Genomic DNA, 26,743 nt, shown 5'->3' on the forward strand with positions numbered 1-26,743 from the left:
AAAAAAAATAAAAATTTTATCTTGGATGTAAAAAATATATATAATACATATTGTAACGGATTCGGTGCGACTTCCACTTTCTTGAAATGAAGACACAGTTCTTGATAAAAACACAGGAAATTTATTTACACTATGTACAGGAAAGATCTTCAACCACTGCTAAATTATTCATCAGCAATTAAGCAATTATCACACAACACCGTAAACTCAACGTTTACACACGTATTTACTTCCAAATACGAAAACAACACAGCGAAATGCCTCGCTATAAACAGAGCAAATACACACTCTCAGTTCGAAATCCTCAATCGAAACTAACTGTTTATCCATCGCTAACGGCTTAAATACACCGAAAGAAATCTCTCAAATATTCCACACGCTTCTAGAAAAACGTAGACCGTTATCAAATTTTATCAATGAACAAAAAGGAAATAAGGGGTCATATACTTTAGCCATATGAAAAGGGGGTTGTATATTCATTACGGGAAACTATTTACAGGTTACGTTCCTACAATAATTACTATTTACAGAGTTTGTAACATTATTTATATTATACAAACTGTCACTATTGAAACAACAGTCAATCAAGAGGTTTTTTTATAAAGACTAAATAGTACTCAACTATTGTTTAGCACCTAGGGTTTAATTTATTTTTAACTAAGTTCAGCTTTAGATGCTAAAACAGTAGTCACTCAGTTTAAATTTTTACTTTTGAAAATTTATCACTCCACTTTTAGCTATTTTGTTTCTAGAAAATGAGGGAGGGGGGAAGGAATCCATAGAGTAATGATATTTTTTGAATATTTTATGGTTTTTCCTAAGAATGAAACTTCTTAAATGTGAAAAACTTCTAAAAAATTCCTAAAATGTCAGAAAATATAATTTTGTTTAGCATTTAACAAATCTATACCGTAAATGCAGGCTACTTTGGTGTTAGGGTCCTTCTTTGGCTTAAATGAATAAAAAGATACAACGCCCTCTGTCAATCTTCAGGGCACAATTTTTTCAACATATTTTGACAGGTTCCACTAGAGAGCATCTCCAAGCACTCAATTATATACTCCAAGCTGTTCTATAGCTCTGCTCAAGAAGCAACACTAGTGGTTCTCAGAGCCCGACTAACTAAAAGTCAGGCCCTAGGCCCACAATAATTTCGAGGCCCCTTGAAGACTGATTTTTGGGGGCCCCTTTGTCTATCACAGAATTATGTAAATCATTTATCATGTGCATTCATGCCCTTCTAGGCATCTCATAATTGTGACATGGTAAACTTGCTACTGGTAGAAGTAATAAAAATTATCCTATACGTAAGTTCATTTCCAACTAAAAAGTTGTTGTTTTTTAATTATTAATTTAAAAATATATGTTTTTTGCCAGTTGTTGTAATGCTAAGCATAATTCTTTAAAGTAATTTGGTAATTCATTAAGTAATTTGGGGCCCCAGGCCTAGACCTAGTTGGCCTGTGCGGTAATCAGGCCCTGGTGGTCCTGCATTCTTTGTGCTAACATGTGCCTTCATAACCTCTCAAACTTCTCCATGTAGAAGCAGATCGGCTAAGAGTTTTTTTAAGTACCTATTTGCGAGCACTATTTAATCTCTATGTCGTTATATAGTTGTATTTCTCATTTCTGTTTAGGTTATTTTTTAAAAAATTGACAGTGACAACATATCTCTTTACCTAAAAATTACAACCTACTTTGGCCCAGCATAAAAACTTCAAAAAATCCGCCAATGAGATTTGGAAAAGTAAAGAATAGTTACAATTAAGACTCTAAACAGGAAAAACACAAGAAAAATCCTGGAATTCTCAGCAACGGATAAAAAGAGAGATTGCAGACTCAATTCATCAGGGCTCAGTGACATGGCTTTCATTATGGAAGAGAAAGAGGAATTAAAAGTTGCAGGAGGTTTAGAAAAAGGTTTACCCAGTTGCATCTACACATTACAAATGTACTTAAATTTGTTGGAAAGTATATGGAATTTTATTTTTGTAGAACGGGTTGAGCTCAGGTTTCCAAAGATAGTTGTTGATGCGAGAAAAGAAGGAGTGAATGTTGAGAGCAAAAAAAAAAATGGAATGCACCAAAAAGTTTTGGAAGTGACCGAAAATTTAAAAACCTTTGTTTTACAAATGGTGTTGTCTTAATAACATTATTCAACCTCCAAAATTGATGAACTGTTCTCCATCAGTGATTTCTGAGATAATAACTAGGTAAGCACACATATATTAAAATAATAATAATAATAATTTTCCTTAAAACAAATATGTGTGACTCAAACTTCTTTTAAATGTATTTTCATTAAACTAAATAGTTTTTCGTATGAGCACACTATTTCTTTGACTCTAGATAGTTCTACAGCGATTTTAAATAGAAAACCACTTAGGGCCTAAGTAACCCAAAAGCAAGGGTAACGTTGGCCCAAATAAAAAACACTAATAAAGGGTAAAAATACTTAGAAATAAACTGATCACTATTCAAAAATTAAATTAAGAGACCTCTAGATGTGTAAACAAGTTTCCACAGCTTGGAAATATTAATAATTATAAAATTATTGAGAAAAGAATGAGAAAAGTTAAAAATCTGGGCTATAGTAGCCTGCGTTTACGGCAAGGAAAGTGACACAGCTCGAAAAAACAGCATTTGAGTAAATCAAGGTTTTACACAATACTAGTTTTAAGTTATGTAGTCTCAATCCACGTGCCAAAAAATTATATTATGATGCTTACTGGTTAGTGCTTGTTACCTAAATGAATAATAAACACTAAAAGTTTGAAAAATCGTCTTCTAAACTATGAAATTTTAATGATGTATCAGTATTGATTGCATTGTTTTTATGCCACCACACAAGTTATGCAACACACAAGTTATGCCATACACAAGTTATGCTAGCTAACTTTGTGCAAGTTTTGTGGTAAGATAGAGCATCAAATTTAGAGTTTAAATCAATGGCTGGAATGTTTTCCCCAAATTTTGAGCTGTGTCACTTCCCTTGCCAGGGTGAGATACATTGATGCACCCTCTTAAACTTGTGGTGACGATCAGTCAGAGTCGCAAAATATCCATGTGGGGTATAACACCCACACATCAAGTGTGTACCACATGTTCACCACACACTGTGCACGTGGACACCAGTCAACAGAAAGTGTCCAAAGCTTGTCCTTTCTAAGGGTAAGGACCCCCCCCCCCAACAGTTCTGTTTAGAATCTGACTCTGCATCAAAAGGTTGCACACCAACCTCTGCGTTATTCTACAATGTATATCAGGGCTGTCCAACTGTAAAGAGCCCACGGGCCAGAATTTCGGTCACGGATCACCTGGCAGGCAGCAGTTTGAAAAATTTGAACAATGAGCTCTTACCTCTTATACAATAACAATTAATAATAATTCTTAATGTATAAGAGGTAACTAATTATAAAACAATGAAACAGGAGCATTATAAAACAATATGCCTAAATTTTAATGGGAAAATTGAGGCAGATCCACCTTCTTTACAGGGGTAGGAATGCCAACCTCGATGTTTTTCGTTGCCAGCAGAAGAAGGTCTATCGATGCACTGTCGGAGAGAGAGCTCCTGTGACGATGCTTAAAATTAAGTTCATTGTCGAAGAAGCACTTTCGCATAAATATATGCTCCCAAACATGGAAGGGAGGAGAGTTCTCAATTTCTTTTTCAAAACCAACAAAGGCCCTAGAGTCAGTGAGGGGCAGACTTAGATAAAACGAAAAGCTTTCTGCGAACATAAATCCTAACCGGAAAATTTTCTGCAAATAATAATTTTGCCTAACTCACCCTTGAATTAAAAATTAAATTTATATTCAAATATGAAAGAGACAAAAAAAAAGTGCTTTAAATCATTTAATTTTTTTTTTACAATAACATTGCTTATTTTTCACCAACTGAAGAAAACTGCCAAAATCATTATTTTTTTTTACACAAGTGCTTTAAAAGGCTTTTGGAGAAAGGCTTTAACATAAATAAATTCTGGGATTTTCTTAAAAATTCCCTTCAAAAAAAAAAAAAATCTTTTTTTTTTTTTTTTTAAATGAACGTTATCAGTTTGAACAAAATTTTCTGCGAAGCCAAAAATTTTCTGCGAACGCCGTTCGCAGCGTTCGTCTATATTATGCAAGACTGGTGAGGGGGTCTTTATTTTTAACCAATTGCAGGCAGGTTTTGCTTATCTGAAATGCTTCTCTCTTCCCTCCCTGTCTCCCTCCACCAACGCGAGGCAATACTATTTCTAGGAATTTGTTTGAACACCAGCATGCAGGGTAGGACTGCTTGACCTTGACCTGTAGCATTGGTGCAGCCACGGGAGGGGTTTTGGGGTTAAAACCCCTCCCAGAACACAAGCACATTCATTTCTTCCGTTAAAATCAAGGAAAAAATGCAAAGTATTTGAGCTTTTCCAAGCGGAATAGGTTTCGACAAAATGTCTTACTGCTTTTAATGATCGGGAAGCTGTCGAAATTACTTTTCAATTCTTAAATATAAAAGTTGTATTTCATGATGAGCACCCCACGTCCCCCCTGGTATAAGATAGCTAAAATGGTGTCAATAAAGCTCTATAGGGTATCATGGTCCCTCAGCACATCCATCTCTGCACAACTCCTTTTTAGGGACATCTAGAGAGAGGAAGCCTCCCGCACCGGATTTTCTGAGGCTCTTAACCAATTCTCGTCGAAATATCGAAACCGTTATTAGCTAGCATTTGACATTCATAAAGACATGAATGTATTCGAGGAGGAGGTTTTAAATGATCTCGTGAAAAACATGCAAAAAATGAATATAAGATTAAAGAAAAACTAATAAAAAATATTCTGTACTTTTGCCCACTTTCTTTGTTTTACAGTGATATCAATGCGAATTATTGTTTTTAAGCAATTACTTTGAATGAATAATTTCTAATCTGTAGAAATTCTTTGATATTGAATAATTACGCACTGTAAATGAATGGGGAAGAAAGCAACAATTTTCCATTTTGAAAACCCCTCCCAGAAAAAATTTCTGGCTGCGCCACTGACCTGTAGATGTCCTTCCTGTACCTTTTCCTTTCAAAACAATGAAAGGAGTATAAAAGGGCGATCAAGAGGCAATTTCGGGGACCCCGGCTTGACCAAGATGGGTAGTATCGGATGCTTTTTGATACCAATAAAAGTCGAAAAAAGAAATATGCTGAATAAGAAGTTGGCAGGCCGCACAATATGTGTTGGTGGGCCACATGCAGCCCGCGGGCCGCCAATTGGACAGCCCTGATGTATATTATACATTGTACTACTTTATTGTATCTAATTTTAAATCTAAATGTTGTGAAATAAATAGTTTTTTATGCACAAGTTAGTATGTTGTATAGCTTTAACCAAGGGTCACAACAAATTTTTACAGCTTAACTAGCCTGCGTGCCCGGCGTTGCACGGGCTACTTAAAAAATGAAAGAGATGTCCAATTGATGTTTTTGTATTACTCTGACATCAGTTTCTAAAGCGCTAAGAAGTAAATAAATTCGCGTAATGCAAGGTTTGTAAAACACCAGTAGAGCATATTTTTGTCAAAATTCTCTTTAACGTTAATCATAGTTATCAATGATACAAGTTATGAGTATTTTCAATTAGCACAAAAGATGAAAATATATGCATTATCAACTATAATCTCTGGTCACTTTAAACTGAATTAAATCTGATAGACCATATCTGAAATATTTATGTACAATTACGATCATCTTTTTACATAAAATGACACACACATTTTGATTGATTACGTGAAACTAAAGCACCAAGACTAAATAAATACCAATAAGCATTAATTAAATACCAAGTCATCAGATTCCAAGATAGCTTTAGTTAAAATCCTTAAAAACAATTTTTTTGTTCAACTCTGTTTCACTTAAAGAAATCCAAACAATCTTAATTTAACATGTTCTTTTAACGATACAAACTGTATTTCAAAAATAGAAACAGGAAAGAAAAAGAAAGTTATTGCAATTCGAAAACTCACCCATGTAACGGGAAAAAGTTCAACAAAATAAACATAATTAGTCCCACATCCTAAATGTATCAAAATATGAGGCCGGTGAATGATAAACTTACACTACAATCAATAAACATAGCTAAAGAAACAACTTTTATATGAGGAAAAGAGTTAAGAACGTTGAATGTAAAAAATAAAAAAAGGACAGACGATAAAATAAAGGCTGTATCCGAATAGAGCAACCAATTTTAAACGAAATGAAATTCTGGATGGAAACGTTGTTTTAAAATTTGGACAGCAGCCAAAAAAATCTCTTTTAAAACAATTATTAGAATTTTATTTGCTCATACGCAAAATGGCAACAGGAAATAAATAAAAATTCCTGAATAACGTTATGTTAATTAACGTTTTAATTAATATCTCCGCTAATTAAAGTCGTACAATTACGAGATTGGTTCTATTGTTTTCTTTGGAAAATTTCGAATTGATCGGTATCTCGTTCGACTCTCGATTCGCAGCGGTTCTCGAGGAGATCGATCTTCAGACAGACAGACAGACAGACAGACGGACGCAAACAGATTTTAATATTATAGTGGACAAGAGCATAAGGTTCACAAGGCGACTTACTTTGATTTCTTCCGAATGACAATGATCAGTCGAAAGAGGAGGTGTTTATGGGGATGTATCGCAGGCAGGAGTGGACGGTGCCAGGATTCGGGTTTCTCTGCATAGAATTGTTTGGCGCGTTCGATGAGAGGTAGAATATCACAAGCCCGAAGGCTCAGCTGGTTCAGGTCGTCTATCCAGCTGGCTTGCAGAGATTCTGCATCTGCCCTGGAGACAGTTTTGAGGACACCACCTAGGAAGGACATGATCGATTTGATTATTACAAGGAAAGCGAGAAAAAGACGAAATTTCCTTAATTGTTATCAGGGTTCGCAGATATATATCACGATATATATCCTATATTTATTTTGATAATTTCAATATTTATTTTTTCAACTATGGTATTTTCAATATAAAAAGTTCATTAGTCATGGTAATATTGCTCATTTATTATTAAACATAACCAGAAAGTTATGTACTATATTTTTATGATGCATGGATACATCATTAATATAACAAAGTAATATAATATTACTTTTTTACTTGTATTTTATATTAATAAAATTATTAGTTATGCAATAATTTTAATTCATATTGAAAGTGCCTAATTAAATATTGAACATTGCTCAGAAAAAAATGAAAATACCTTATGACTGTGCACTGACTAATGTATATTATTTATTTCTGAGTCATATAACTGTAAAAGTAGCTAACAGAAGAAAAATGAGTAAAATAGATAATGCTAAATTAACTCCATTAAAATTGATAGAAATGTAAAATGAAATATTAGATATAAATAATGAATGAAACCTTAATCTTAAGTCAACACATTGTAATAACAATATAAGAAAATAAATAGCGATTTGAGGATGCATTTACTAGTTTGAAGACATAAGTTTGTGCAAATTGAAAATATCGGATATGTATCAAAATATCCGATATATATCAAAATATCGGATATTTTCGAAAATATCATAATAGTTTCGAACCCTGGTTGTTATAGACAAAGAAAAAGTTTCTTTTCCCTAAATGATGTTAGAAATGATAATGCTGATATTGTAGCACACACAAAAGAAAAAAGAACTTTGGTGCATGAAACCCCTGTTACAACATTAATTATTGTAATTCTTTTCAGCATTCTTATCATCCACTTTGTACAAGAATTTAAAACAAAAAAACTTCAAATTCCACACTAAGAAAAGATAAAGTGAAATATCCAATCAGGTATCAAATGAAATATGTGCCAAAGTATGATTAAAAAAATTAAAAACAATTACAGTTGGCTCTCTGTTTAACGATGCTCTATTTAACGACTTTCTCTATTTAACGACGGCTTTTCACGGTCCCAGATGGTCCACTATAGTGTTAAAAACATTCTGTTTAAGGACTCTTTCTACTTAAGTACAATTTTTTGTGGTCCCTTGAAAGTCATTAAACAGAGAGCCAACTGTATTAATTATCTCAAAATTTAAGTAAAATACAATATAATGATATTTTATGTTCGTTACATTTCATTTGAATATTCTCAACTCAGTCAGGGCCTGATTACTGAACAGGTTAACTAGGTCATGGCCTAGGATTCCCACTCTTTAGGGGCCATCAAATGAGTAAAATTGTTTTAGCTAGTGATAAAATCTAATAAAATTGGATTGGGGGGGGGGACAAAAAAAGTGTTACCCCTTACATCTTAATCGGGCCCTTAACATAGGAAAAGGAAAAAGAACTATTTAAACGTATTAATTTTTAGAATGATGTGAGAGAAATATTTATATATAGAAAAAAGTTAAAAGAAATGCCCATAAATATTTACAAGGAAACCTTCATCTTTACACATAAATGGTTACTTCTATGTGTATGTATGTCTGGGGTAATCTTCAAAACTACTGGACCGATTTCAACCATTTTTTCACCATAGATAGCTACATTATCAGGGAGCAACTTAGGCTATAATTTATTCCTAGAATACTTAGTTTAAAAACGTTATGATGGAAAACAGTAAATGTCATGCAATTTCCCCATTAAATGATTAAATATAAAATCCATTGTTAAAAAAAATTCGTTGCCTTACAACAGCAATATTAAAAGTAATCATAATGAAAATTTTGAATCACGGCTTCACCGGAGCAAGCATGACATTTATTGCTTTCTTAGAATTGTATCCTCATCTTTACACATAAATGGTTACTTCTGTGTGTATGTATGTCCGGGGTAATCTTCAAAACTACTGGACCGATTTCAACCATTTTTTCACCATAGATTGCTACATTATCAGGGAACAGCTTAGGCTATAATTTATTCCTAGAATACTTAGTTTAAAAACGTTATGATGGAAAACAGTAAATGTCATGCAATTTCCCCATTAAATGATTAAATACAAAATCCATTGTTAAAAAAAATTCGTTGCCTTACAACAGCAATATTAAAAGTAATCATAATGAAAATTTTGAATCACGGCTTCACCGGAGCAAGCATGACATTTATTGCTTTCTTAGAATTGTATCCTCATCTTTACACATAAATGGTTACTTCTGTGTGTATGTATGTCCGTGGTAATCTTCAAAACTACTGGACCGATTTCAACCATTTTTTCACCATAGATTGCTACATTATCTTAGGCTATAATTTATTCCTAAAAAACTTAGTTTAAAAATGTTATGATGGAAAACAGTAAATGTCATGTAATTTTCCCATTAAATGATTAAATATAAAACCTATTGTTATGAAAATTCGTTGCCTTACAACAGCAATATTAAAAGTAATCACAATGAAAATTTTGAATCAAGGCTTCTCCGGAGCAAACATGAGTTTAAAATCATTTAAACATTTAGAAAGTCTACTTTTTGCACACTTAGGGAAACATAGAGAGCTTTTTTTTCTTTTTGTATGTGTGGTGCACTATTTATTTAAATAAAGCGCATGTTTTTTTTTTAGTGATCTTTGCTTTGATCGTTCATATTTTGGAAATTCTTCAAATTTTTATATGCTTCAATTTGTGCTTTCATTTCTAAATGAATACTCGTTCGTTCTTTATACTTACTGTTATTTTACTTTTATAGGTAAAGAAGAAGCTTGATTTTTAATCCCGTCAAAGCGATGTGTTTTGAGTTCTTTCAGTTAAAACAGAAAATGAATGAATGTAACGATTGTTCCTCACAATTATTACTGACCCAGGCAACACCGGGTATTTTTGCTAGTAGTTTATTAATTTATGAATACTTCTGAATTAACATACAAATTAGGTAGGACCTGGTTTTCAGCTTTGCATTCAGCATAGATACCTTTTCATCAAATAAATTTTAGGTTTCTAGGTTTAGTACGTATAATCTAGAGCAGAGGTATTCAACTTTTACACATTGGGGAACATTTTGAGGTTAATGTTTCCTCTAACAGACATCTTGAGCAAAGAACCGAAAAAATAAGATATCAAAACTTTATCCTACTCAAATTTACAAAATGATTTTTTCAGCTATTTTATCACAACAAAAGTATTTTAATAAGATAACAAATAATAAGTTTTTTTTTTTTTTGGTTGGTTTTCTAAAATACATTTGATGAATAACAAACAAAAGCAATGAAAAAATATTGACTTTCGCAAGCACTAAAAATGCACTGAAATGTCGGCTCTTAGACTAATCAAATAGTGTCCACTTGCAGAAACAATGTTTTAAGTTCCATAGAACCAATGTTGATGACTTCTGATCTAGAGCAAAAAGAGTCAGAGTCAGAGGGAATATGATGTATGATTAGTTTTTTTTTTTTAAATTTATAAGAAAGTGAGAAATGTTGATCACGGTTAATTGGGTGTTCATTCAAAAATAAGAAATCAAAACTTTATCCTACTCAAATTTACAAAATGATTTTTTCAGCTATTTTATCACAACAAAAGTATTTTAATAAGATAACAAATAATAAGTTTTTTTTTTTTTTTTGGTTGGTTTTCTAAAATACATTTGATGAATAACAAACAAAAGCAATGAAAAAATATTGACTTTCGCAAGCACTAAAAAGGTACTGAAATGTCGGCTCTTAGACTAATCAAATAGTGTCCACTTGCAGAAACAATGTTTTAAGTTCCATAGAACCCAGGTTGATGACTTCTGATCTAGAGCAAAAAGAGTCAGAGTCAGAGGGAATATGATGTATGATTAGTTTTTTTTTTTTTTAATTTATAAGAAAGTGAGAAATATTGATCACGGTTAATTGGGTGTTCATTTTCAAAACACTTTATTTTTTTGAAAAATTCAAAATTACACACACATAGTGCATAATAAGTGTGTGTTCGTATGAATGTATATGTTGAAAAACTAAGCACTTTTTGTGAAAATCAAACATTTCTTTCTTTTACAGGTAGAAGAAGTTGTGCTGATGCACAAAACTTTTGACTATTATCCGAAGAAAGATTGCAGATTGATAGAGTAATATAAAGTGAAAAACAGATTGTTTTGTGAGTAGAAAATGAATTTGAGCATCTTTCAAATGCACTGAGGCATCATGCCATCATGAAAAATGAAAAAAAAAAAAAAATGAAGATAAAAACTCAGAACTTGTGAAAGATAAACACAGCATTGATGTAAATTTTGAAAGCTCTTATCCGGAAGAATAGAGCATTAGTTTTGAAGTACAATAAATTTTAGATTTCCAATGTCATTCTTTCATTTTAACTATTCACAAAACTCAGGCTAAGCTAGAGAAAACACTACTTCAATAGGATTGCATATATATTATGAAGAGTTTTTCAGAAGCAGTTGTAACGTGCAATTGTTTAAAAAATGTATTTGGTTTTCACTGAATATTCATGAACTGTCTAGAAGTCCTAATTGGACCCAGAGCCTGTTGCTGGTTCTCTTCTATTTCTGAACTGTATTGGAAAATACATCAATGTAGACGCTTGCATTGAATAGCTCTCCCAAAGTTGTTACATTCAACTTAGCCAGGGCTGCCACTCAACTCTGGGGGGGGGGAGAATTCCCTGTGTTTTCCCCCTTGTTGAATGAATATGCAGCATTACTTCACAGCAAACACTGATATTTGTATAAAAACATTTAATATCCTGAGTTTCCTGGCTTCAATAATAAAATGGCTTCAATAAATAAATATAAATAAGGGGGACTGAAATAATAGCATGTTGATTGAATATTAATATGTTTAGCTGTTTGTATATATGTAAAAAAAAAAAAAACAAAAAAAAAACTTCTCTTAACTACTCATTGCTTGGACCTTAAAAGAAAAAGAAATAATACAAAAGTTATGCAGAACAATAAATATTGATGACTAATCCCATGCTCTATGAATTTGCATAAAATTCAAGATGCATGTCAAATGAAACATTTAACAACTTTTGCTTTTATAATAGACATTTTAATATTTACTTAAACCAAAAAAAAAAGTTTTAAAAAATATTTTACATTACTTATTTCATTTTATTTTTATTCATTTATTTATTTGCATTTTATATATTTGGGCATTGGTTTTTGCAACTACCACAAAAAAAAAAGGTAAAACTGCATGTACTTTCCAGGTTTTTCAGAAAAATTTCAAAATTTCCTCAATTTTCTGTTTTTTTTTTTTTTTTTGCTGATTTCTGCCCCATATATTCCTGTTTTACAGGTTTCCCTGTGGCGTGGCAACACTGTTAGCTTATGTAATTTATAACTGATAATTTAAACTATTATGCATACTAAGGAGGCAAGAGTATTGTGATCTCAAATGAAGCATTAAACTGAGCAAAAGCTAAAATTGCCATAGCACATGACTCATTATTATAAACATTGAAACAAACAACATGAGCTGCATTCAAAAAATCGTGCTTGGGTTATAATGAGGAACATAAAGCTACAAACCATGGAGTCTTACCAGTAACATTTCCGGTGAAGACAAACCTATACCAGTGACCTTGAGCACATTCGACTAAGAGTAAAGTAGTGGGTTCAAATTCCAAACCTGTTTCTTCAATTACTTCTCTTTTTACTGCATCCTATAGTTTAAAAATTGAACAAAAGTATTAGTTATAAATATTTTAAAACACATCTAAAAACATCAATGTCCAAAATAGCATGTGCAACAGGTTCAAATTGCCAAAAAGGCTTAATAAATAAATTTATTTTTAAAGAAAAATCTGAATAGTTGAATAGGTTTGTAAATTTTAATGTTTGGTTCAATTATTAATGATAAGATTTATTCACGGCTTTAGATCTGTTCAATTGACACTATACACGCTCATTTAGTTCTTTTTCTCCATGATTTTTGCAGCCACTAAATATCTGGATTTTTTTCTGTTTCAGGTACACCTAGAAAACAGCTCAGAGTTTTTGAATGTAAAAATATTTTTCAACTTTCTTAAAATCTGAAGGTCACAATATTTTGCAATATACTTCTTTGCTTACCTCCAAAACATGTCTGATCTGCATGCTTATTATTGTTTACCTTATCGATTTATAGTAGTAATGTTTCAAGAAAATAATACTACTGTAAAAGCATTTCCTTTGTTATTCAAATGATTTTATTTTCGAAACAAAATCGCAAAAGAATGAACTTGTAATCTCCTGTCTGTTTTGGTTGCATAGGGCCTGTGTTTGCTATCATATGAAAATTGAACATCAGGATAAGGATCTAACACTCTGGTTTTAGTTATTGTTCTAAAAATAAAGGTATTATTTCTGTCTATTACTTTCAAATGACTTTCATCCATAAAGGTGCATTGAATGAAAACATTTGTATCATTTGTTACAAAACACATTTGGTTATTTTTTATTGCTTTTAAAAATTACCTATATTGCCATGAAATTTGAGAAATTAAAAGCAGCTTTTATAAGTTAAGAGGCTTAGCATTTGCAAGGATGGAAAACTTATGAGGAGCAACTTACTCCCCTTCTCTAGAAATTCTTTAGTATGTCTTATTTAAAAGGAAAAAAAAGCACTATTGAACATGTGTAATAGAGGAAAAAAATAATAAAATAACTATTTAAACCAGCCGTTTGGTAATTAATTGTGAGTTGAATTATAGGGCATTTCATTCAAATTCTTGAGTGACTGTGTTCTGTAACCTACGGCTTTCTGTTCAACTAGTGGCCCCGGAGTAACGTATCTGACTTTCAACCGGAAGCATTCACAGGAGCGCCCCAATGGGAGGTCATGGGAAGTCATAGTCATCCCTCCAAAGAATTTACTTACTCTGCAAATTTCAACTTACAATTCAGGAAATATGGAAACAGTGTTGCAATATTGCTTTTTTTAAATCTTTGTTTAATGATGCCCATTATCTTCTAATTAGATGTAAGTGTCTTCTCTTAGGTTCTAGAACCTAGTTTTCTGTTTGAAAGATTAAGCACAATAGCGGCCTCAAATGGCACAGTGGGCCATAGGTTGTATATCACTGGCAAAGACCATTGCAGCTTTTGAGCTAGAAAGCTCAAAACAAACAGTTTTCTGTCTGCCCATGCTACAAACTAACTTTGTGCCAAATTTCATGAAAATCAGCCGAACGGTCTAGGGGCTAGGTACGTCACAGAGATCCAGCAATCCAGACATCCTGACAGAGAGACTTTGAGCTTTATAATTAGTAAAGATTAGCTACATCATTTTATTGCAGAAAAATCCCACAAGCTTCTAAAGTGGCTACAGTACTAGTTGAACTCATAAGAATGCTAAGCACTAAAATTTAAATAACTAATTTTTGCCGTTTATAAATTTCATTTCGCTATTTCTGTAGTCTTGAAAGAAATTTGTTTTACAGACTATCAGTTTTTTTTATAACCAGATTGTTTGTTGGGAGTTGATTACACTTGCTGGTATTTTAAATGATTAAGTAACTATTAATCCCACATAGAGCATTTATACTTTCAAACAAAGTTTATGCTTACAAACTGAGGCTTTAATCAAAATAAAGGAAACTTTTATTCATTTACTTTGTAACAAAACGAAATAAATAGTAGAAACAAAAATAATCTCATTTTTGAGAAGGATGCAGACAGATTGCGAAATTAAAAGAAAGTTGAAGTTCTTTCACTTGCACATGGGAAAGTTGGCTTTGTAATTTTACAGCACTGTAGTTATTAAGCAGTAATCTTTGAAGATCTGCTTTTTGTTTTCCATACCACTCATTTCTCCAAGCGATTAGTCAACGAAAAGTTTTTTTTTTCTTTTACAAGCTTTAATTTCTGTTAAATTTTAATACTTCTCTTCTTAGTCTTGAAAAAATTTGAATAAACATAAAAACAGTACTCTATTAATACTGATGTTAGCAGTATTAATACTGCTAACATCAGGATTAATAATTAGTGGAAAAATCACATGCACATTAGTATAATGTCACTTGAAGCTTTGATGTTAAATGAATATTTGAAGAAGTTTTACAGCTCACATGTTTGCAATGCAGTACAAAGGATAGATACATTCCTTTCCTCTCGTCTTTACACAAAGAAGCGAAACAAGGCATGTGACTAAGCTAACAGTTGAGAAAATCAGAAGCCTGCTAAGACTGCATGGGCGCCCATATAGGGGGGAAAGTGGAGGCTCAAGCCTCCTCTTAGAAATTTAGAACTTCCTCGTTTTAAATCCTTTTTTCTTTGCAAAAATGTAAAAACATTTCTTCTCTAGCCATTAATGAATAAGTTATTAAAAATGTCAAATTTTAAAAACTCTAATCTGTACTGAAATCGGTTTCCATGGAAAACTTTATTCTGATAAACCAAAGAGAAACTATTTGAGCCCCTACCCCTTCCCTAATCCTTAAAAATTTGCATATGGGCGCCCATGTAAGATTGGAGAAATATATCTTACTGAAATCTAGATTAGTTGAGTCAAAAAATAATGGTCATTTCAGTTACAAACGATGATAAATATTCCTTGCTGTGGGTAAAAATTTAGCAAGTTCGGAGAAAAACTAGAAGTATTTTACTGCATTTTTTGTGAAATAAAATTTATAAAAAGAAAGAAAATGAAATAAGCATGCTTCAAAAATGATCAGACATATATAATTTTAACACTTTCGCGGGCAAAAAGGTTTCGTTTTTGCGACCGAGATTGTTTTACTGAAGGGTTTCTTTCCGATATTCTAATCACTGAAAAATCTCATTTTTGGGGAATTTTGTTGTTTTGATGATGTAGTGATGTCAGAGGTGTTATATTCACTATATAACTCGGTTTTTTGTAGATCACTGTTTAATACACATATTTACACGTTCACTCTTCCAGTGACAATCTTCCTGTGACTGTCAGTGCTGATTCTCAGATTGAGGGCTTTAAGTTAGCCTTGTGGGAGTTCAAGTGGTTGCGCAATTGGGGTTTCCATAGTTGCCCAATTGGGATTTCTCCTTTTGCATGAACTGATCTGATGAATTTATGGGTTTACCACAATGAAAATTCGGGAGATATTTGCTTAATTAGGGAATTCAGGAGAAGGTATCAAAATTCGGGAGCTTCCGGGACGAATCAGGAAAGTAGGCGCCTATGATTATACCTTACAAAGTTAACAATGATGCTTGGCCCGATGCAAGCATAAGATACCTAAGAAAAAAGGCAGAAAACTGAACATTCTCTTCAGCATGGAAAATGCTTTGTAAAGCTCGTTCGCCTGTTACAAGGCCTGAATTTAATTTACATGTAAGCTCACAGCAGCTTAGATCCTACTTTTTTTTCTTCTGTTAAATTTTTATAGATTAAACATAAGTTCAGACTATTTCTGCACTAATGTAAGTTCTGACGAATACTGCGTTTTTTTTTTTTTTTTTTTTTTTTTTTTTTGCTAGAAATTAAACTCTGCTTTACTATCTTGATTTCCTCACTACTCGTTTACTAACACAACCAAAAGAAAATATATAGGATTTATTTATCGATTCTGTACTTCAAAACATTATTTTTGGAGTCATTTAAAGAATTATTTGATTTAAGTTAGTCTAGACTAGATTAGATCAAAAGAAAAAACAACATTGCCTGACTTAACAAAGCTTGTGCTCTTTTTGATATATAAAAAAAACAAAATCTAAAAATGTTAGAAAATGATTATCTTAAAAGTATGAAGCAGAAAATGAATAAAATTGTGTTTTCACTCAAAGTCGCTAATTTTGAGAAACCAATTTACAACAAGTGAAGATGAAAAACTAAGTGCATAATTATGAAAATAGCGATTAAATTTACTAATTCATAGAAATTTATATTTGCCACTGTTTCACCATTCAGTCGCAAAAAATGAATAACATCATGATTTAAAATGCAAGCAAACACATAGTTCCTAAATAATCTCAAATAAGATATAACTAATGAGATTTATAAAAGGAAAAATTGAAAGGCTTAAACACTTTTTATTTCTAGAAATAAAGTTGCAAAAGTAAATATTCTTATAATAATTACTAGAAAATTGTTAAATTTGGCATGTTTGCATTATAAAGTCTCCTTTAAGATGAATAGGAAAGAAACTTATGTGATGATTTCATCAATAGTCAATCTCATTTAGTAGTCATTCTTCACCTAGAACTTTCCCCAAGAAAAAATTTTGCTCCACTTAAAAAACAATGCATGGGAGGCGTTTATACTGAGATGGTGAACCTACCAGTTTAATTCAATTAAATCAAACTCTTTAGCAGTCATGCTTCACCTAGAATTTTCCCGCCGAAAAAATTCTGCTCCATTTAAAAAACAAAATACGACGTATGGAAAGAGGTCATGCTGAGATGGTGTACCTACCAGTTTAATTCAATCAAATCAAATCAGATATTTTATATCAGGGACAATTCACAATCTCAGTGCTAAGGAGGAATAGGAAACAATGTAGGCAGAAAAGGTACCCTTCTTACCAAGAGATTTTCACCAGGTTCCACTCTTCCGGCTGGAAGGTACCACGTACCAGCGCAAGAGCTTTTTGCTTCCTGCATCATCAGGACCTCGTTGCGGTCGTTGATGAGGACAGCTGTGACGATGTACGAAACGGATTTCTTGACCACCGGCTTGTAATCGGACAGGGACAAAGATTCCATGCCGCGGGAAACTGCAAGAAGGAACGAGTTGCCGTTAGAAGACAATCTAAATGCTACGAAAGTATCAAAAAAGTTTTTTTTTTCATAAAAGGAAAACTTTTTTGGAGAAAAAGGACATAAGTCTCCCTTGGCAGACCCCTCCCCCCTCCCACACTTCTCCAGGTAATTTTTTAACCATGAATGTTTGCAAATAAGTTCTTCTATCATCAGGGGTGTCCCACCTGTGCAAGAGCAAGGACGCAGACGCACCCTCCTCCCCTAAACTGTCCAAATTAGAAGCCCCACAAAAAAGAGAAAAATGGCCCCCTTAAACTATCCCTCCTTAAAACTTTCAATGGCGCAGCCTAAATGGTCACCCCAGCTATCATGGAGATGTAGAAACACAACTTTCGTAAAGGAAGTTCTCAAATATGAAACATATATAGACAGCTAGATGGAGTGGATAAAAAAGATAAGTGTGGTTGATAGAGAGACGGAGACACAGATGTTAACTATAAAAAGGATATAAATAGATATAACTGCAGGGAGAGATGTCAATAGAGATAGATACATTTCTAGACAGCAAATTAATAATACAGATATCGATAAAGAAGAGTTTGGAGCAGCGTTATGAGGTAGCAGGGGAGGGGATCAACGCCGGTTTTTTGCAATACTGTTATTCCTAGAATGTTCTATGTTGGTCGGTTGTGGTTAACAACCCCCCCCCCCAGCCTCTTCGGGAGCTGGGGTGCCCACAGGAAGGGATTATGGAGCAAGTTGCGCCACCAAAGTTTGGGGGGGGGGGGAGTTAATTTATTTATTGAAATTTTTTTTATTGATTTATTTTGAGTTCTAATTATTTGTTTTATTTTATTTTATTTACATTTCATTCATTTCCTTTATTTATTTAGTGTGTGGGTGTGTATGTCATTGGTGTAGCACATAACTTTTCTAATAAAATAATAATTTAAAACAAATAAATAAATGAACAAAGAAATATTTCAAAAAAATAATAAAATAAAAAAGAGAGCTAAAAAATAAAAAAGGGAAAGAGGGTTGAGATTTTTTGGGGGGGGCGGGGGGGGGGCACCCCTGCTCGGGAGAATACTCTGGCAGCGCTACTGTGTGGCAATATATGACAAAAAAACTTTTTCCCACCAGGGTGAAGGGTGTTGTTCTTCTGGCTCAGAAATCAACAAACAAAACACTTCGACAAATTTCTCTCCTCCCATAAACCATTCTGGAAGAACATCTTTTGCTCGCGTCATTTTTCAACCGTCATTTCCGACAGACGAGCCATCACTTGCCAAGGTCAACTTGCAATCCGGGTTAATGACGGCGGGGCGTTCCGACGAGGCTGAAAGGATCCTCAATCGGGTAGGGGGTGTCTCATCGTTAGCATAACAGGATGCATTTTGATGCTAAATGACAACCTAGGCCGAGACGAACAGCCCATTCCTCAAGACTTCCGCAGCAGAGAATAACACTCATTTACCAGAATAGTAGTTGCAGTGTAACAGTTGAAAACAAAATGCTTGGGGGGACTCATCCAAAAAAAAATGCGGTTCAAAATCAATTTGCATTACACTTACCTTATTTTCACAAAAAAAAATCGAGATAGCGTCCCCCCATGGGCGGATCCAGAAAATGTTCAAAGAGGGGGCGATTATTTTCTACTCTTTACTTTATATAACTTTCTAAACACTTTCGAAGGTGTGTACCGAACCCTATCACTTTCCGTTATGTGATCAAAGGTGTCCTACAGTTGCGTTTCTTTCGAAAAATATCCAGGGTGAGCCTTTGAACCTATCATAAGATCGTCTAAAATAGAAATTTTGGTACCCCCTTCAGTTTCAAAAAAAATCCTGTAGAAAGTTCCAGTCCCCATCCCCAGATAGAGTAATTAGAGATGGGATTCGATTGCGCTTTCAAGACTTTAATTCTGGAAGAATATCCGGGGAAGAGCTCCATTGCTTCTAGCACGATCGCAGATTACGTAAAATTGCGTTTTTGAAACTTTAATGACGAAAATACACCCTGCATCTCGGCTCACGGAAGGGGCGATCGCCTCTCCCTTGTATCCGTCCTTGTGTCCCCAGCCTCTCCCCTCCCTCCCCTCTAACTACAGCACTGTTTAGTTGTCATATATTTGTGAGAAAAATGACTAAAAATATGTACAAATGTGTTGCAACATTTTATGCATTCACACATGGAATGTATGTGTGTGTGGGGGGGGGGGGGCTCATTCAAATAAAATTTTTCTCTCCTCAATTTTTCAAATTATTAGTACCTATTCTAAACGGCATTATTTGAATGATTGCAGATAATTTTGCCCAATTCAATTAATTCCTAAAAATTCGGGACACGGTCTCGAAAATCGGGAGGGATGGCTAGCGCCAGCAGACCCTCCCCTTTCCCTAGTTTATCTGGAATTGTGAAAAATTCATTTTCTACTTTTGTCAAATTAATTAATAAACACCAAGAAAAATCCTTTATCGGTCAATCAATAATTTTGAACTTTTGAAGAGTGGGCACAAGGCCCATTCACTTTTGCAAGAGGTGGGCAGTTGCCCTCCCCCTCGGACGAGCCGCCTATGTTGTTTGGTGCAGAACACCACAAGAAGTTGTCAAAGGTGATTACCCCTCATTTGCTACTGAATAAGAAAGAGAAAAGTGGGAAACGGAAGATTCAAAGGAGGTAAGCGGTAAGGTCCATCAGTTCATTTAAGGTTCAGTTCGGAGTATTTATATTAAAAATAGATAAAAACGTTTCTTGTCTGTTGTCAGCAAGATTCGAGTTTGTTGCCATCATCATTCGGGGGGGGGGGATATTTGCACATGAAGATTTAATAGGTTGTTGTCAAAAGGTTTCAATATGAATGAAAAGGGTGGGAAAAAGTTGGTACTAACTTAAATGTTTTTTCAACGAATTAAGTGAAAAATAATAATTTTAAAATATGAGGCAGAATTCAGCGAATGCACTAAAATCAAAGTTTCCAGAATTTACTTAGCTTCATAAATATTGCTTGGTCAATGCACCTCGATAATAAATAACGGAATGGATTTTCGGACGGATCAACAAAATCTCTCCGTGTTTGAGAAGATAAATATTTATGGTCTGTTAAATGCATTGCCTGGTGATAACAAGATAAGGAATTACGATGGCGAAGATGTTTTAAGAGCTGTCTTGTAAATGAAAAAGCGTTTCCAAGAAGAGTAAATACAGGAAAATTTAACCGCATCTTGGGGAAACATTTTCATAAAGAGATACTCGTGTATACACGGTAGAAATGTGCGTGATAAAGTTATAATGATGTCACGCTAAACAAACTGGGAACTAACATAAAAATATTGATCATCAAGCGAAGTATTTTCGCTTGAATAAACTGCACGATTCAGCAAGGCCGCCAAGAGCCAAGGCGGGCCAGTTTGGTCACCGGGACCCTCCATCCCTAAAACTAGCCAAATTTAAAGTATCCCTATTCCGAACTAAGGGACGGGCCCCTAGTTTCCGACTAGCCTGACATGACCTCTCGTCAGCCCTGCTATTCAGTCGAGCACTAGGATATCGATCTGCTAGGACAAATAAAAACTTAAAACAGGAACAAGAGCATAATACTGGTTTTAACTGTCAAAAAGCTGTCGAAAACTTTCCAGCATCAAAACCCTTAGGGGAGAACGATAGCTTGCTGAAAAAACATAGTATAAACTAAGAATATTTTTTAAAATTTAATAAATATGCATTTCAATGAGTTGCTTTTTTTTTGGGGGGGGGGGGGGCAATGGAACAGAAATTCAAAAGATCACAAGTGAGGGTACGTTCAGTGCATGCTTATTTTTTTTGGGGGGGGGGCAATGGAACAGAAATTCAAAAGATCACAAGTGAGGGTACGTTCAGTGTAGAGACGTACCGAGTAGCACTTTGGCCGAGTAGCCGAGTACCGAGTACTCGGCCTTTTATTACTCGGCCGAGTTCCAAGTACCAATTATGTTTTAAGAAGAACCACCGACACACATGTGATGAATTTTGAGCTTATTGGAATAGTAGTATAAACCTCCTTGTCCATATAATAGTCTTTTAAACTAAATTCCTGCTGAAATTTAATTACGCATTATATATGTACAGTTTTGTTTGTGTCAAAAATTTTACAAAAAAAAAATTTTTTTAATTAAAAATAAATAAATAAAAGGTATGATTAATCAAGTTGGAATTAAAACAAATTACAGTAAAATCCCTCTAATGCGGACACTAACAGGACAAAAATTTTCTGCAATATAGAGGTGTCCACAGGACAGGGGTTTAATAATGTAATTTGCATTGGAACTGGGGAATTAAAAATTGTCCGCATAAGAGGGGTGTCCGCCTTTGAGGGGTGTCCGTTAGGAGGGGTTTTACTGTATACCAATCAATTATAGTTCTAATCTGCCAAACATAAATAATTTTTAAAAGCAGATAAAACAAATGTGCAGGAACACTCCAAACACGTGTTTCTGCCCCCCCCCCCCGTTACAAGGAACGTCTTTTTCAGTGCATAACATGTGAGCAAAAGAATGTAAAGACATTCAACAAAAAAATAAGACTTTTGTCGGATGCCTTTAAATCTACGAGCCCCCATTTTGTGCATTGAAAAAGGAATTCCTTGTAATGCCAAAACACATGTCTGCAGAGTTCCTGCACTGTACTTTTAAGGTTGTTTTATTTTTTAAGCAAAGGTATTTTTACATTTTTTATAACTAATTTTTGTTTGTAGCAAAAATCCATTTTGAATATAAAGATTCCATATTTTCTATACTTACATTTTTGGCGTAATAAGTCTTATTAACTTTGGGGACATTAAAATAAAGATTTATTCCATTGAAGCATTACAAACTTCATTATTCTCAAAATTTAAATTTGACTTATAAATTTTAGTTGTAAATGATTGCAGAATATAATGCTTGCTCTTTTTTTATAAATTTTAGTATCTGTCTTGGACAATATTCAATTTTTTGCAACTACTCGGTATTGGCCGAGTATCTGATCAGAATTTGGCCGAGTACCGAGTACTCGGCAAATTGGCCGAGTAGGCCGAGTACCGAGTAGTTACCGAGTACTCGGTACGTCTCTAGTTCAGTGCATGACAGTTTTGCAGAGATACGATATCATAACCAGCCAAGCCAAAATGTACTTTCTGATGGGGGGTGGGAGTCACAAGTCCTTAAATGTGTATAAACAAGGCCCGCAATTTATGAGGGGCTCAAGGAGATTAAATATCCCAAAAACAATAACTTTAAAAGCATTTTACCATTTCAAAAAAAAAAAAAACTATAGCTTCATACAGTAGAAAATGATCACTTTTTCTTTGGCAGATATAACCATCTCCCCCCCCCCTCCTTTAATGGGAAGAAATGAAAAAAAAAATCCGTTTGAGAAAAGAAAAACAGTTACATTTTTAATGTTGAAAAGATCACCCACTAAATTGAAAGTTACGAATATTTTTAAATTTTAGACATGTCGAAAAACTTCTTCGGTGAGAAAAAGTAAAAACGAAACTTCTTAAAAGGGAAAAAAAAATTCAGTTATACTTTCATCCCTATAAAATTCAACTGAAGATGAAATTGACAATAAACACTAACTGAAATGACAGCGGGTTTTTCTATTTGTACTAAAAACACATTTCGTCAAAGAAAACATGCAAAAAGGAATCCATTAGCACCAAAACATTTTTCTTCATTTACTGACTTTTCGCTATTAGTTTCATTAAAAAGTAAAACTAAGTAGGACATTTTCCAGGTAAAACACTTAGTGCAGTTGTAGTTAATAACTACAGTTTCCCATAAACTTTTATCATTCCAATTAACTCCAGTTGGGAAAGAGAAGCAGCTGAACACTGAACATCCATCTTCGTTTTAGTTACGGCAAAGTTATGTTTACCGAGCGAGAACAATTGAAAAGAATTTATGACCATCGCTTAGAAAACAATGAGTGTTAGAATCAATAAAAATATTTAAGACCCGAGTACATAAAACGGGTACATTAAGTTTTGTTTGGTGTTTCAAAATGACAGTGTACGAGTTTTTATTCATGTGTAACTAACTGAAAGACATCATAACAAATTCAATAGAAAATTGCGTGACCTGAGCATTTTATTGTCTTATTAGACAAAGCATTTTGAAACCATTTATGGGGGGATGGGGCTTTCTAATTTCCTTTGCTAACAAAAAAGAAGTAATTTGAGGAACTTTGAACCAAACTTAGTACTACTTAATATTTTTTTAGCATGAAATGAAACTGGTGTAAGTTGACTACTTGTGAGGCAGTACTTTTGGTCAGGTTAACTTGATATACAGCCAAATCTCGTTTTAACGAAGTCCGTTAGAAGCGAAAACCTCGTTTCAGCGAAGACTTTGATAATCCCATCTCAAATTATATACGGACAATGTCAACAATCGGTATGACAAAATTTCGTTTCAGTGAAATAATTTCAACAGCCCATGCACTTCAACTTATCTTTCAGTGAAATTAATCCCAAAAATTCTATAGAAATTGCCTCCCCTTTCCAGTTAGTTTTTCTTTTAAAGTATCAAAATTCTTTCTTTTCAGTAAAAAAAAAATATCATTAAAATTCTGTTGAAATTCAATTTACTCAGACCTACGAGGCAAGGGGGAGGGGGTCATGTAGATTGTGACATTGATTTTTTTTGGTGCTGGGGGTGAGAAATTTTTTGATCTCATTTAGGGAGGGGGCGTCGATTGTGAGGAAGTGCTAAGTAAAACTTGAGGGGGCGAGCCATCGCCCGTCGGGGGGAGTGGGCACTTCTGATTAACTTATGTATAAATGTCTAGTTAACTCGCGCCAATCAAATGAATTGGGTCTCAACTTGACATCATATTTGTCTCAATTTGACAAAACTGTCTTTTCAAATCTTCATTAACGTGATTATAGGCACACTAATGCCAATTTCGGGAAAACACTTTACCTATCACAGCTGTTAATCGTCACAGCAGCCCGAATGAAGAGCAAAGGAGAGAGGAAAAACTTTTCCATAGATCAAAAACAAGAGAAAGGCGTAGCAACAAAAATAAAATTTTCCATAAAGGAAATAATGAAAAAGAAAGAAAAAAAACGAAAAGAAGGCAAAAGCGCCCTGCGGTGGTTTTCGGTAAAAGGCAAGGCAGCTTACGCAAGAGAAAAAGACTACTCTTACAACACGTTCTGGTTCACGAGAGAACGTGAAAGAACGCACGGAATTATTTCGACGCTCGTATTTTGATTTCGATTTGTAGTTCTCCGTCGTCATCGGTTTCGAGCTGCGAAGCGCCTGATTTAGTATTTCCTCCTTCGAATTCAAACAGAAGTCATTTTTTATTTCCAACACTGCTTGTGTCGTCAAATTTTAAAATTTACAGTAAAATCTAGCATTCTGCCTAGAAGCAACAATAAATTCCTCTGAATTTCGGGAAAAGAAAAAGGATTTAATGAAAAAAAAATCGACTTTCAGGTGAGAAGAGAAATAAAAAGATCTTAGAAATTAAGGCCTCTTTTTAATTATTTGGAGAAAAGGGGAAAAAAAAGCAAAAATTAGCATACAACAGATGGTGTGATGAAGAGCATGTGGGAGCCCAGGATGATGAGCCCTGGATGTGACTGACCTTCCAAAAATTTCTTTATTCGGCAAAAATTTTCTGAAGATTCGGAAAAATTTGGCAACACTGTTAGATGGGGGGCTGCGCAGCAGTCGTCCCACTCTTGTATCTCTGATGACAAAGCGTCATTTGCATTGGTAACTACGCCTACAATAGGTCCGGGAACAACGAGATTGCAAGGGGGGTGGGTCGTGGCGCAGACTGCACCATTAAAATTTTTAGGGGTGTTCAAGGGGTATTTTTCTTACATTTGGGGGCTCTTGCTTTTTGGGGTTGTTTTCGCGATATTTAGGGGGGTGCGTCCTTGCCTTTTGGGGAGTGGGCACCCCTGGAGACTGGACCATGAATAAGTGGAAGTGGTCAAATTGATCGCCATTTCTCTTTCATCACTTCGATTGCCATGTCAGGGTACGTCTTCCGCGAGCAAGCAGTAGCTCCACTGATGCGCAGTAGGTTGTACATAGGCGGGTGGTGGCAGTATTATGCATTCCAAAATGCTCTCACGGGCGGCTCTGCGACCCTTAGTTATGGGAGAACAGGTCATGAAAATTGTTGAGTAAATAAATACATCAGCCCCTACATGGCGTCTGTCTTCTCAACTGGAAAAGGAATCTTCCAACAAGGCAGCACCTCATGTCACAAAAGGCTCACATTGTGTCGAAGTCGTTTAAGAAACATAGGATGAATTACAGTTAATGTCCTGCCCACTTAACTCACTGGATCTTAATCCGATAGAGCACATTTGGGCTTTTATAGAAAAGCAGCTCTGAAAGCAAACTCCACCATGTTACAATATCTCGACTCTGCATGTCCTCTGCTTAGATATTTGGTACAACCGATCTTTAGTCATCTATCAAGAACTTGTGGCGTCCATGGCAATGCAAGTTGCAGCTGTTTTAAAGGCCGAAGGAGGTGCAACCCTTTATTGAATAGTTGGTCATATGTTTTGGCAGTTCAATGCATTTAAGAAATAAAAGTACCACTACTAGTATTTTTGTCCAAAACTTAATTTAAAAAAAAGAAGAGCGGAGGACTTGAAATCTTTTAAATATATTTTCAAGAGTAAATAACCTTAACTCCGTCTAATGTGTAAAAATTCACAGGAAATTGAAAAGAAGTACAGAGGCTGGTCTCCCATGCAAACTAAGTCCTGCTTTGCAACATAATTTCAATAAAAATATCGTTTCTTTCATTCTTATTTCCATAAACTAAGGGATGTAAGATGCCTCGGGTCATTACCATGACATCATCACGTGTCACATTCTTCCGCAAAACCATTCATAAAACACTCTAATTTACCACTGAACATGGGACAGACAGCACCACTTGTTAACCGATGATTACGTCACGCACGGTTGCCATCGTGTGATTAGTTATTCCATCCACGACAGCCAACAATTCCATCCTCGGTTTGCCTTTTGCGCGATCGGAAATGTAGATAGAAGCATGATTTGCTAGAAGGGTAGAGAATAAACATGAAAGCTAACAGGTGTTTGTCGTAGAGAGAGATGGCATCAAATACTTGAGACAATGTAGCTGCTAAGCTGCTTAATTCTTTGTCACCCAGTTGAACTCTTTCAGACCTTTAAA

At 34.4% G+C, this 26,743-nt stretch overlaps 1 protein-coding gene across 1 annotated transcript in view; it reads right to left on the bottom strand.

Annotated features, from left to right (window-relative positions):
- Positions 1 to 26,743, bottom strand: part of LOC129227688 (8-oxo-dGDP phosphatase NUDT18-like) — an 82,530-nt gene that overhangs the window by 13,561 nt on the left and 42,226 nt on the right. Inside the window, exons 2-4 of the mRNA XM_054862281.1 lie at positions 17,368 to 17,558; positions 12,431 to 12,551; positions 6,599 to 6,830 (exon numbers count right to left, since the gene is read on the bottom strand). Of these exons, the coding sequence (XP_054718256.1) occupies positions 6,599 to 6,830; positions 12,431 to 12,551; positions 17,368 to 17,558 (544 nt within the window). The remainder of the gene's footprint in view (positions 1 to 6,598; positions 6,831 to 12,430; positions 12,552 to 17,367; positions 17,559 to 26,743) is intronic.

The sequence above is a fragment of the Uloborus diversus genome, chromosome 8, assembly GCF_026930045.1.
Source record: "Uloborus diversus isolate 005 chromosome 8, Udiv.v.3.1, whole genome shotgun sequence".
NCBI lineage: Eukaryota > Metazoa > Arthropoda > Arachnida > Araneae > Uloboridae > Uloborus > Uloborus diversus.